This window comes from Xenopus tropicalis, chromosome 3 (genome assembly GCF_000004195.4).
Source record: "Xenopus tropicalis strain Nigerian chromosome 3, UCB_Xtro_10.0, whole genome shotgun sequence".
NCBI lineage: Eukaryota > Metazoa > Chordata > Amphibia > Anura > Pipidae > Xenopus > Xenopus tropicalis.
This window is the reverse complement of record NC_030679.2, coordinates 100241863-100256690: the sequence shown is the minus strand read 5'-3', so window position 1 is coordinate 100256690 and position 14828 is coordinate 100241863. Positions and strand designations below refer to the sequence as shown.

The 14828-nt window shown below is 39.9% G+C and overlaps 1 protein-coding gene across 1 annotated transcript; it reads right to left on the bottom strand.

The window, feature by feature from the left end:
• Positions 1-4: 4 nt before the first annotated feature.
• On the bottom strand, positions 5-14558 carry mns1 (meiosis specific nuclear structural 1). The gene is given in 10 exon segments (NM_001103012.2): positions 5-663; positions 1472-1597; positions 2325-2582; positions 3836-3943; positions 4647-4863; positions 5310-5539; positions 6519-6621; positions 10987-11114; positions 11923-12138; positions 14439-14558. Coding segments are annotated over 10 exon segments (1497 nt in total). The 5' UTR covers positions 14445-14558; the 3' UTR covers positions 5-558.
• Between the last annotated feature and the right edge of the window lie 270 nt (positions 14559-14828).

Below are 14828 nucleotides of genomic sequence, written 5' to 3'. Positions count from 1 at the left end.
AAAATGGTTTCTACAGCTTTTATTTGTTTCTTAATTTACATAAAAGAACCAGATAACAACAATTATTTTACAGTACACAACCAGGACTCATTTACGAGAGCAAGAACAAAATTGTGCTCCAAATTATGTTCAGTACTATTTACAAAGCTACTTATGGTGATTGCTTATGTTGGCCGTTCAGCCTGCTGTGATAAATTGTGATAATAGCGTGCTGCCCCTACGCATGCAATTCATGCACACTTGAGGGCTCACTTATGAACTCGGGGCAAATATGCACCTGAGAAGTAACCCATAGCAACCAGAGATTTTTTTTCAGCCATCTGCAGGTAAAACAATGAAAGGAAACATCTGACTAGTTGCCATTGGTTACTGACCAAAAAGAAAATTTGCCCAGTGTTTATAAATTTCCCTCCTATTGACTGAAGAACTGGATTGCTATTTTACACTTGCATAGGTAAAGTACTTGCAAGTTGCACACTCTTGCTCTGTGCTTGCTTCTCTATGTGAGCCCTCGTGTCATTGAAGTAAATTCATTCTGTAGCTTCTAAAATTATTTAGTTAATCCCATCCATCATTTGATGATATGTCTGCTCTTCTTTTCTGAAAATCTTGGCGAAATCCTTCATCAAACAAATTAAGATCGTCTTCACCCTTAAATATTCCCTAAAATTACCAAAAAGAAACAATACTGTTATACGTATTTTACGTAATCTGTATGTTGGATGTATAGACCTATCTACTTTACAACACTGCAGAATATGTTGGCGGCTAATAATACTCATCATTGTTACTGCCAGTTACAGTTGCAGTGCACAGAGGATAAGTAATAGGTTGGCGTAGGCAAGTCTTAGTGCTTAGAATTGACAGGAGCTATACACACACACAAATATACATATATATCTCAATACACTTTGTTATTGAAAATGCAACAAGTGTGCAGATATTAAAGCGATCACATCAGTATTTGCTGTTTCATGATCCAAACCAGTATCTGTATTGTGAATATCATTTGTTTTGTTGAGTGCGTCTGCCCATGCACTGTTGGCCACAGTGGGGCTCATTTATAATCACTGGGCAGATTTGCACCTGTGCAGTAACCTATAAAGGAGCCTCAGTTCCTCTTTCCTTCCTAATTTGCCAACACACCATAATCTGGAAGATGTGGAGTATCGGCTGATTTTCAAACATGACCAATCTGCGAATCAACTTATGGTCATGGTACATGGCTGTTGATCAGTAATCAGGATATCGGCCTGCCACACGTACCAAAAATCATATAATACAGAATGCAATTCTTTGGAAAAAAAGAGCACTTCTAGGTGGTTGATTCAGAAAGCTACCCAGTTGTCACTGAAAGATGAGAAAGAGCTGCCATACTTTGTTTAGAATAGTGCCTTACTAAGTAACCCAACAGAAGTCTCTTTTCTAGAAGAAAGGAAATCTGAAACACTGCCAATCTCATATGACTTACTTTTGGAAGATACCCAAGCAACTGAGTAGCATGTTGTTTGAGGATTTTCTGCCTTTCCTCCTCAATAATTGCTCTGCGGAATGATTCTCGTCTTTCTTCTTCTTGCCGCTCTTGAAGTTCACGTTCCTGAGGATAAACAACCCATTAATATGGAAAATAGGAAATACCTCCAGTATCTGCATATAAAAAAAACTAGATATACATATTTTTCCTTACTAGTAAATGTTGTAGTTAAATTGCTTTCCCAGGATGCTGGGATTTTAGGGAAAATAAGCCACTATTTTCATATATGGAGAGTGCTGTGGGTGGTATACTGGCATTTGTTTGAATGTGAATATAAGTTTAACACATAGCACCATCAATTCTACAAGTTCCATGCTTAAAATTAAGTACATTGATGTAGCCTTTCTGCCAGACAACACACAGCGCAGCATATAGCAACCAAAACCTATATTACTGGCTCTTTTGCAACGCATTTAAACAGTTAAGGGTTACAATACAGGGAGCAAACCACGTTCTGCAATGCCTGTTACTACTCCTAATACTAGTCAATAAAAACATGCTATTAAATGAGAGTGCTGACTATATGCCCGTCATTGTGTGTGTCAGAAGGGACACTTTCTATTCACCAGTATTAAAGGGCATTTTGTCTACCACTGTTTTCCACCAGTTGCCAGTGGTGGACAAAATGCCCTGTACGCCAGTTTTAAAGAGGGTGAATATAAGCATGTGTTAACACTAAACTGATCTTTACAGAATAGGTGTCTGGTTTACACTATAACTGTTGGTAAGATAAAATGGAATCAAGGCTAAGAAACATGATATGTGCGTTATTCAAACGTAAACTACTCACTTTGTCTGCAATAAACTGCTGGCGCCGCTCCTCTAGAAGTTTCTCCACTGCTCTCTTATGCTCAAGCTGTTTCATCCTCCTCTTTTGTGCATTCATCTGCTCAATTCGGTCATCCTCTGCAAACTTGGCTAGCATGGCTTGTACAAATGCTTCCTCCTCCTCTTTTGCAGCTTGCTGCACAATTTGCTTAAATGCCATTTGCTCTTCAAATGTTTGCTGCATTTCAAGACGCTGGCGGATTTTTTTCTCCATCTCTGACTAACAAAAGTTACCCAAACATTATGTTAGTAAAAAAATACCCAGGTACAGTACCTTATATACACACACAATTTTTAAAGTGTATTTATATTAAGATATTTACCTTCTGCAGAATAGGGCACCTATGTGACATTGAAGAACCAAAATAGCACAAAATACCGGCACAACAGGATTTGTTTTAGCGGGATAAACCCTGCTGATTTTAATAGTAGCAAACCATGTAACGTTTCGGGGGCACGCCCCTTCGTCAGACATGTCTGACAAAGGGGCGTGCCCCCGAAACGTTACATGGTTTGCTACTATTAAAATCAGCAGGGTTTATCCCGCTAAAACAAATCCTGTTGTGCCGGTATTTTGTGCTATTTTGGATCGTGGTGGAGAGTACCGACGTCTCTAAAAGTACTGTGCACCAGGTGGAACAGAGTGGAAAGGCCAGGGTGTGCTGGTGAGTGTGGATTGGCACATTGAAGAACCCCCTTTATAGGTATTCTTAATAGGAGTTAAGTCACTGAAAATTTTCACAGCCTTATAGTTACATAGGGTTGAAAAAAGACCAGTGTCCATCAAGTTCAACCCATCCAAGTAAATCCAGCACACCTAACCCACACCTACCAATCTATACACTCACATACATAAACTATAAATACAACCACTAGTACTAACTGTAGATTAGATTATGTGGGTTTGATAAATAACTTTTCAGGTTCATTGAAGCCTAGTCCAATTTAAAGCTTGTTCGTTTCAGGAGGAGCACTTTTAGCAGTCCTGCAGACTATGGGGCACATTTACAAAAGCACGAACGCTCGAGCGTTCATGCAAACGCATCGAGCGTATTTTCGCCGATTTTTTCGGGCGTCCGCACGACTTTTTCGTACGGCGCACGACTTTTTCGGACGTTTGCACGAAAAAATCGGAAAGGTTTTACCGCCGTTTACAATTGTTCGGTACGAAAATTTTGTGACTTTCGGATCGCCAATTACGTATTATGATTTTTTCGTAAGCATTTTCGTGATATTTGCGATCTTACGAAATTTTCCTTTCCAATACGATTGTTTCCCATTCGTGATTCGGATTCGTGGATTAGTAAATGTGCCCCTATGAGTAGCTAGCAACTTGCCTACTGTGTTGTCAACTAGCAGGTTATTTTTGGCATCCGGATAGCAGACTAAGTTCTGTGGATGGTGCAAGTTTTTTTGCTAAAACACATTAAAAATAACAGTTATATTGAAACTTGTTTATGAGTAGTTACTCACAATTGCCTTTTGCCTGGCTTCCTCAGCCTGTTCCTCCAGGTACAGCTCTTCACGCATTTGCTCAAGTTCTTCTCGCTGCTGTTGCTCTTTCTGGATCTGTTCTGCAAGCTGGTATAGACAAATGAGTAAGCAAAGAAATAATATGGTATGACAGTTTTATAAATTAGAGGGTGGCATCAACCATAGATGTAAATTATGACTTCTAATTTGACTAACGACAGGGTTCAGGGTAAAGTCTTATATAAGAAGTACAGGTATCAGACCCCTTATCCGGAAACTTATTATACAGAAAGTTCCGAATTACGGAAAGGTCATCTCCCACAGACTCCATTTTAATCAAGTAATTCACATTTTTAAAAATGGGTTCCTTTTTCTCTGTAATAATTAAACAGTACCTTGTACTTGATCCCAACTAAGATATAATAAATCCTTATTGGAGCCAAAACAATCCTATTGGGTTTAATTATTGTTTAAATAATTTATTTAGCAGACTTAAGGTAGGAGATCAGAATTATTGAAAGACCCCTTATCCGGAAAACCACAGGTTTTAAGTATTTAAATTGCCTTAACCTGTGCACTGTTACTGTAAGCACTGCAACACTCTTGCTAATGCAGCCCTAAAATGTCTATGCAGGAACAACAAGTTCCTGTAAGTGAAAGCCTACAGTGTATGATAAGTCCCAGAGGGGCAGAGAGACATCACCAAGAATAAGACCAAGACTTCTCAGTGTGAATACAGTCCACCCTTGGGTACCTATACATAAATATGATCCTGCATCTCCCCCTTACACTTCCATAGATGTTACTGTACCTTCTCCTGTAGAGCCTTCTTCTGCTGTTCACGCTCTCGCACCTCTGCCATACGATCCTCCTCTCTCCTCTGCTGCATGTTGGCAAATGCCAGGATTTTCCTGTTCTCCTCTTCCATTCTTGTCTGTTCCATGTTTCTCCAGGTTTGCTGCTGCTCTTTGAATTCTTCAATGTATCTCCGTGTGGCATTCATTTTTTCCAGCTTTAGCTGTGTTTCCCTTCACATTTAAACAAAAAAGAACTTTGGTTGTATTATGAGTGTATTAGATCTTATATTTATTAGGCATTTATTAGTAGCCCAGTTGGGCACTACCAAAGCCTGAGAATTAAAGGGCTAGATAATCTTACCATTTCAGTGTGATGCAGATACTTAAATCCTAAAAGTTCATGTTTTCTCAAATTACCTCTATATTTGTAAATCTGGCTGAAGAGATCAATGCCACCAGAAAAGACCTTTCAAATTATTTTTATCATTATTGTAATTGCTTATCTCTCTATTAAGGTCCTCTTCTTAACAGATGAAAATGCTAAACAAGTAAAATCAGTTTGTGCAGATATATATATATAAATCTCAAATACATCAATTGTCATTAAGAGTGTTTGTAGTCAAAAGCCACCAGCTGCAGCAAGATGCTGGTAGTGCTGGGTAAGGACTCTTACTTACATTTGGTCCTCCTCATAGATCTTTCTAACAATTTCATCAATAAGAATCTTCTCTTTAAGGAATTCATGGTAAGCTTCTTGTCTTGTTTTCTCTTTTTCTTCCAACTGCCTCTCCAACTCTATCTGGTAATTTAGTTTCTCCTGATAGCGCTTGGTTTCTCTGACAATCTCTTCATCTTCAGCTCTTTCTTGATCTTTTTGCATTTTACGAACAGTTTCCAAGTCTTCTTTCTGTTGGGTAAATCAAGCACATGTAAAAATTTAACTTTTTATGCTAGTAATAGACCTCCTTTATTTCTAATCTAAAAACTCCTGGAAAGTGTATTATAAGAAACTAAAGAAACACAATACCATGGGCAGTACACTGGTCTCCCCTGCATTCACTTGCACAGCAAATCACACTGTAGTCTCTCCAGCAAGTTACCTCTCAGACTTAAAAGCAAAGGTACTAAAACCAGTTGAACACCCAAAACATTAAGAGACTGGGTGGACTGTGAAGGTTCTTGGCCTAGAAATCCTTTGTGATGTTTTAAACAAGCAACTGCAAGATAAATAATCAAAGGCAAAGTTCTGTGTTGCCTGAAAACGGCGCTAGGCCTGGGGTCTCTTTCCTCCATACTCTTTCAAGAAAGCTAACACCAAACAGAGCACCAATGGGAATAAGCCAGTTGAATTCCCAGGAAAAGTGAGGGTTACATGAGGTAAAACAGAGAAAATGAGAATCCTCCCGAGAACCAAAGGGAATATGTCAGGAGTAACAGAGGGTAAAGGGAAGGGAAAGGAAGAGGTAGGTTAAATAGACAATGGCTATATTGTGAAATAACAGTAACTATTGCAACTCTTTAGGCTAATGTCACACATAGCTGATTTTATACCAGACCATGACTGCCTTCTGTGGCTCCCACTGACTTTAATGGGAAACATACAGAAGTGTAGGTGTGAAGTTAGATACCACCTACATGTCATTTAGTCTTAGGGTAAAAGTAGAGACTCCACAATACTAATTGCTAAAGCAGCCAACAGCCTGCACTTGTGTAGTCATCCAGTTAGTCATTGGGCTAATAAGCCAGACCAGTGCAAATTAACCATCAATTTCCTTAAACAATGGTTTTCATACCTTTGCAGAGATAAACATAATTTTTGATAACGGCATATATTTTCAAATTAGATGCATATTAGATAAAGACAGAGTCCAGAAACAGCTCCTTACCATCTGTTCATACTTTAAAACTTCTTTTTCTGCAATCTGAGCTGCCCGCTCCCTGTTGAGGTATGCAGCTTTGAGCTTTTGTTCCAGCTCACGAAGTTCAGTGCTGAGAGAATTATGGTTGGAGAAACAATTATATTTAGGGCACAAATGAATAAGCATTGCAGCACAGTCAAAGAAAAAGAAACAGAATGCTTCAATTTGAATAAAATATCAATAGCAATGTGTGTGTGTGTGTGTGTGTGTGTGTGTGTGTGTGTGTGTGTGTGTGTGTGTATATATATATATATATATATATATATACACACACACACAAAAACACAATAGCTACAGTTTATACAGTGGCCAGCCCATCAATTCCAGCAACAGTCAGGTGATTCATCCCAATGACTTGCAATACAAAAAGCCACCATTTGGGAGTTTTAACCTTGAAAAGGAAGTTACATAGTAACATAGTAAGTTGGGTTGAAAAAAGACATACGTCCATCACGTTCAACCATAATGCCTATATATATAACCTGCCTAACTTCTAGTTGATCCAGAGGAAGGCAAAAAACCCCATCTGAAGTCTCTCTAATTTGCCGCAGAGGGGAAAAATTCCTTCCTGACTGATGATGGCAATCGGACCAGTCCCTGGGGCAACTTGTACTAAGAGCTATCTCCCATAACCCTGTATTCCCTCACTTGCTAAGAATCCATCCAGTCCCTTCTTAAAGCTATATAATGTATCAGCCAGCACAACTGATTCGGGGAGGGAATTCCCCAACTTCACAGCTCTCACAGTAAAAAATCCTTTCCGAATATTTAAATGGAACCTCCCTTCCAATGCAGGTAAAAATGTGAAAATGTATAACGATGCAGTAAAATTCTTAAGAAACAAGTTTGAAGTGAGTACAGGACTGTCCAGACCAGGGATGATTAGAAATCTGTATCAATATTGTGACAAAAATCCCTTTTTTGTTGAAAAGGAGAGGACATTTTTTTTAGCTTAATCCCTAATAATAATCCCTATAATCCCTAATGCCATATATATATATATATATATATATATATATATATATATATATATATATATATATATATATATATATATACACGATACGTAGATTCAGCACTCCTAAGCGTAGTCCATAGACCCGGGTGCTACCAATTAAGCATTAAAAATAAAAATCTAGTGAATATTGGTGCACACCGGGAATCATTTAAAACATAACTTTTATTTTAATAAATACATTACGTGACAGGCCAACGTTTCGGTCTGTATCTGAGACCTTTATCAAGACCATAGTCACTTTAAAGGAGAAGGAAAGGCAAAATCTATTAAGCACACTATTAAAAAGTACTACTATTGCTGTGTAAAATCGCTATATTCCTGGCTTGCCTAATAAAAGATTTACAAAGATACACATGCTAGAACTTACATGCTTGTTTCAGTGAACGGCGCCGCCATCTTATCCAGCATGTCTGAATGGGCTGAAAAGTACAAGCCGGCTCCCTGCTCCTGTTAGAAAGTTTCTGCAGCTCCACAAATTCCCCCTCCATAAACAATCTCCCTGGCAGCAGCAGCCCACCCTCCCCCCTGCTTGTGAGGGAAAAAAAAAAAACGGAGCTCTCTGCTGTGCACTGAGCATGTCTGTGTCCTGGACAATCTGTGTTCAGTGAGACAGGAAGCTGCACAGGCTTAGAGCAGGTACTGTATTTACTGACAAGACTTTTCCATGTCAGAGCCAGATTAAGCAACAGCACGGTGAGTTCAGGAAATATGTTAAGGACTGTGTTAAGGCTAAGTTATTGAGCTCATGTTGTTTTTAGACTTTCCTTCTCCTTTAAAACCAATTCAAATATAAATAGTAAAAACAAGACAGACACACCCCCCAGAGACAGGGTTCCACCCAATCCTGTGACTGAAACAGGCACCAAAGAGACAGAAACCCTGTACCGAGGAGAAACCATATTAAAACACATAAGGAGGAAAATTAGGAGAGTTAACCCTCAAGTGTGGAGTGCAAGTTAAAGTGAACTGACAATATAGCATAGAACATTACAAAGAAATACAATGTAGAATTGCCACAGCATGCAAACAAACTTGCATATGTATTGCTAAACACTGTAAAATAACATTATCAGAAACACAATAATCAAAAAATATATACCACAAGCCACTTGGAGCATACTTTAATGTTGCTTCAAAAAACACGTGTAGGAACAATACTCGTTCAGTCCAAAGGGGGATAATGTATAGAGCGTTTTGATCCAAAAAACTTCTCTCTGCATAAGTAATTGAGACCTATCGCCCCCCCCTCCTAATGGGGGGAACATGGTCTATAGCAATAAACCTGAACGTGGGTAACCTATGCCCTCTCTCAAGAAAGTGCTTGGCCACTGGTTTATTTGTAGTGCCATCCCTGAATGCTGTACTGATGGCTGAACGATGGCCATCCATCCGTAACCTAAGGGTCTGATCGGTTTTGCCTACATATGACAGACCGCAAGGACAAGTTATAAGATAAATAACGTGCGTAGTAGTGCAGGTAATGTGATGTCTAATAAGCAGGCGTTTGCCAGTCTGTGGGTGTAAAAAGATTCACCCGGAGTCATATATCTGCAAGATGTACAACTAGGACACTTGAAACATCCCTTTTTGTCTCCCCGTAACCAGGACCCCGTTTTTTTCTGATAGCATGCAATAGGATCACTGTGTACCAGCAAGTTACGCAAACTCGTGCCTCTCCTATAGCTCACCAAGGGGGACCGGGGCAATACTCGCTTAAATTCATCATCAGCCTGGAGAATATTCCAATTCTTATTTATGACTTTCCTAACATGGTCCGATCTGTCATTGAAAGCTGTACTAAACACAATACTGGGATGGGGCTTAGAAGCCCTATCAGTTACAATACTCCTGGTACGAGCAGTGGATAACGCAGCCGACAATACTGCGGCCGGGTAACCCCTAGCCTCAAAGCGCGCCCACATCTCCCTAATTTGTAGTTCAGCGATCTGTTCATCAGAATTATTCCGCAATACCCTACAGAACTGAGAAATAGGTAAAGATCTCTTTAAAGATGGAGGGTGACCACTACTGAAGTGGAGGAGCACATTTTTATCTGTAGGCTTGCGGAACAGAGAATAGCCAATCCGATTATCGGACACCCACAATTCGATATCTAAAAAATGTAAACGCTCTCTATGTGTTTCGGCCGTGAATTTAACAGGAGTATCTAGTTCGTTTAAATCCTGAATCATACTGTAAAACTCTATTTCCGTACCACAACATTATCATGTCGTCAATGTAGCGACGAAAAAATATACAGTTAGAACCACATTTGGGAACAATATGTTCTTGCTCAAAACAATGCATGTTACAGATTTGCGTAAGATGGTGCCATCGCAGCACCCATCGCCGTGCCGGACACCTGCAAAAAGAAATCATACTCAAAACGGAAATAATTCATAGTTAATGCCAACTCCAACAGTTCAATCACAAATGGAACTGGGGGCCCATCGTAACTCTCCAGTGCTTCAAGTGTGCGACGTGTTGCATCCAAACCTCCTCCGTGGGGGATGCAAGTATATAAGCTAACTACATCCAGGCTAGCCAAAAAACAACGTTTCCCAATGGGCAAAGTTAAATCCTTGAGACAATCCAAAAGGTGTGGGGTGTCCCTCAAATATGTGGGAATCTTTTGTACAGCCGGCTGTAAAATAGTGTCAAGGTACACACAAATAGGATGTAATAGAGAGTTGCGTCCTGAAACAATAGGCCGCCCAGGTGGATGTGTCAAATTTTTATGTATTTTTGGCAGCGTATAGAGTACAGGGCATACAGGGTGCTCAAGTTTTAAAAATTCACCCAATTGTTTAGTTAACACTTCCGTATTTACTGCCAAATCAACCAGCTTAAAGACCTTGGCTTTAAAGGATGTAATAGGATCTCCAGGTAACCGTCTATAGACATTCATATATATATATATATATATATGGCATTTTTACTCTGTTGTAAAATATGAGGATATTAGAAGTCACCTCAGAGTTCCATGACCTGTATAAAAGCACTCTGGCTTCGCCTTGTGCTTTTTTTGAAGGGAATATGAATTACAGCCCTGACATTTAAACACATTTTTACATTGTATAGATGTTTTGTTTCATTGGGTTTCACGGTTAATATGAAATAGACTTTAATTATAAAGTTGTGTCTGTTTGACAGGTCCCCTTTATGGCTGGGCCACCACAACTAGTGGTGTTTCCTTGCTAGTGGAGTCATGAATCAGGTCTGTTCTGATGTTTGACAACAAGCTTGGAAACAGTTGGCCACTGTAGAGGGTAGTTCACCTTCAGGGTAAACATACATTTTAGATGTTTTGAACTAGATAGGAGTGGGTCTCTTTATCCCCACTTAGAAGGTAACACATTTACGCATTCCAAGAAAAACAGATATGATTTAATCAGAAAAGTACATGCAATTATCTACCTGTTTTCTCTTATTTGTTGTCTTATCTTTTCATCTTTTAGCTTTTCATGTTTTATTCTTGCCATTTCCAATGCCATTCTCTCTTCTTGTTCCAGCTGGCGCTCTTTTAACCTCCTGCTTTCTTCTCCCTATATTTAAAAAGTATGTGATGTAGAACAACAGAGGAAACTTCTTATAACCCCATAATTGCTCTCTTAGAGTTAATAAATACTGTCTGTCTGCAAACTACCTAAAACTTTGACAAAGCCCCTATGTGTGGAGGGCGAAATGCGCGTCAGGTGCTTTTTAGTTTTGCCTAGGCAGGGCCTCATAGCCACAGGGAGGGCTGGAGTGGGGGGTTTATTGTGGTGGCAGCTTGTTTATGTCACTGAGTGACTTTAGGCCAAGTAGGTCTGGTACATGGACCAGATGACACAGGATTAGTGTCGATGGCATTATAGGGCCACGGCTGGGCCCATTTTTGAGAGGCTGTTGTCTGGCCACGATTCCAGATGCCCAACTATTCCCGTTGTCAACCACCCACAACCCCTATTTTAGTGGCATAATAATCCTATCTGTATTACATGCCAACTCTTTGGCTTATAATATTCTAACCATGTGGTAATGTAGACATGTGGTTTGGTAGCCAATTAGAGTTGTGGAATTAAAAGTATATACAATGGCTGGAAAATGCTGATTTCCCAGTAGGACGGCTAGATGGTCCTGCCATAATTAACTACAGTTTTAATGTAAATTTTATTTGCTGATTTCTGCACAATACCATTTTTATTTCGTTATTAATAAAGTTTAAGTCTTAACGGAGCAAACAGACTCATTTACAATATGGTATTAAAGAGGGGGAGGTGCTAATGTATAGGTCATACTTTTCTTTCCTTTTTTCCCCTTCTAAAACTTACATTACATACCTTAATGGCCTGTTATGGAATAATAACTTACCAGTTGTATAGCCTCATCCATTCTCTTCTCGTGTTCTTCATTTTGTAAACGTTGTAAGAAACGTTTCTTTTCCACGCGTTCCTCACTCTTTAAACTTTCCGCCATTTGCTGTTCATAGTTTAAATGTTTAATTCGGTCCTCCCGAAGGAATTCTTGCCTCTGCGCCTCTGCTATCAACTTCTCCCTTTGTCTGTAAGTAACATTTTTCCTGGACATCTAGAAATGAAGTATATATACACCTGTATTTATATGAGGGTATATATACACCTGTATTTACATGACAGTAATTCACATTTCAATTAAGTATAATGTAGACAGGGATATTCCAAGACAATTTTCAATTAGTCTTTAGTATTTAATTTGTGTAGTTCCTTGTTGTGCAGCTCTCCAGTGAAAATACACAAAAGTTGTGAGCACAACATTGCAGATACAAGAGATATTCTGTAAATTCTAACCTTATAATACACAGGAACCACTGATATCCTGTAAATGATATCCTCATAAATGATGATTATTGATATCATATATAATTTGTGTTCAGTGATGTAATTTCTGACATGTAATCACATGACTCATTGAAACTTGCGTATTATGCTAAATAAAGTACCTACTGTTTGGCGTTTCATGACCTGCCTTCGGCGTCTTCTGTAACTTACAATATCCAGATATTTTACAAATGGGGATACTTAATTCACTATATAAACAGTGCTTAGTGATGTAATCAGTTATAACTGGTACTTATTGATGTAATTTGCCTTATATAAACTTGTGTATTATGATAATAAACCCCATGTTATAAAACATGAAGATATTAAACTTACCTTAGAGGTCAATCACCTGTATATGGTTATGAGACTCCTCGGTGTACCATAATTTTCTTCTATTTTTACAGCAGTGAGACCGTGTTCCTTATATATTTTTGTGTGTGTGTGTATTTTGATTTAAATTGACATACAGACACAGAGAAGCACATACAATGCCCATGCAAACAGTACCAGGGTCAGAAATGGACTCTAAAGGTGGCCATACACGTGGCGATCTGACGATGCTTCGTACGACCATCGGTCGCACGAAACATCGTAAGATCCGCCACACACCATTCAGGGCTGAATCGGCAGGTAAGGAGGTAGAAACAATAGGATTTCTACCTCCTTCTGCCGATTCAGCTCTGAAGGGAGAATTTTGGTCAGGCGCCTTCTATGGCGCCCGATCAAAATTTTCAAACTGGTCCGATCGGCGAGTCGTCCGATATCAGCAGCTTCCTGCGATATCGGTTGACTCGCCGACATGCCATACACGCACCGATTATCGTACGAAACGAGGTTTCGTACGATAATATCGGTGCGTGTATGGCCACCTTAAGCTATCATGCTAGATACAATAATTACTTTTAATGGGATTCTGTCATGCTATCTTGTTCCCTTCCCATTGTTCTGCTGATTGGCTGCTGGGAGGGGGGTGATATCACTCCAACTTGTAGCTCAGCAGTAAAGTGTGAAGTTTATCAGAGCACAGGTCACATAGTTGTGGTGTCCAGGGAAATGAAGAACATGGCTAGCCCCATGTGAAAACTAAATATAAAAAGAGTGTTTGTGTTTGTGTTTCTGAAAAACAGATTTTAATGCAGGATTCTGCTGCAGATGCACCATTTAAAAAAAAACAACAAAATGAGGTTTCCCATGACAGTATTCCTGTAAGTACCATAACCACAGACAATAAGGAACACTTGTCTCACCGTTTGTAACAGCAAAAACACCATACAGCAACCTGTATGCCAGTTTGGCACTAAATGAAATGGCAGGTGGGTCACTTCTCTGTGCCAACTACATACATACAAACATACACACACACACACACAAACATACATACACACATACCTACCTACCTACACACACACACACACACACACACAAACATACATACACACACACATACCTACCTACCTACACACACACAAACATACATATACACACACACAAACAGATACCTACCTACACACACACACACACACACATACATACACACAAACATACATACATACATACATACATATACACACACACACTGGGAGCAGGGCACAAGCCTGGGGTAACCAGGCACCAGCTGTTGATAGGATGCAGCCTGAGGCCATGCCCTCCCAAACTCTACCACAAGGGTGTTCAACCCTGAACAGAAGCTCCAGGTGCCAACTGCCCTCCAATTGCACCCAGATATTTCTGCACTTGGGAATGTATCTGTACTTAGGAGAGAACTCCCCAGACTAATACAGAAAATACAGGGACACAAATTGTTGTCGCTCTGAGCTGCCACTCAGATATGACGACAGACCCCCCCCCCCCTGTATTATATAACTCCATAAAGTATTACACTATAAATAACACTCTCCCCACGGTTGAGCCAAGTTACACAATGATCGATACACTTGCTACTTCCCCACCATGCTTGTGGTTAGGCAGAAACAATACATGCTGCGGTTTCGATAGCCCCGTTGCCCGAATGGCTGGCCCCGAATTTACCATCATTGCTGCAGCAGGTCAGAATGAGGAGCCCCAAACGCCAGAATTGCTTCCCGGTGCCCTTACACTGTCCCTCTTCCTCCTCCTCTATATCTTCTGCCTGTTTGTGTGTTACCCAGGAAACCCGGTCTCCTAGGCAGAAAGCGCGCCGTCCCGCCCCTGGGTGTAAAGCCGCCTGCGATTGGATAGAGACATTAGCGCTGTGAAGAGTGCGCAGTAAGCTGCCTTCTGTTTGTGTCATAGAAACTGCGTGTTCAGGGGTATGATAGGGTCCCTTTGGGCTACAGATATATTAGCAGCGCAGTGGAGCCATATTGTGTAGAGAACGATATAATAATGTATTTTATAAACTAAATGTACACAGCAGGGGGGGGTGTTGGTGCTAGAGGC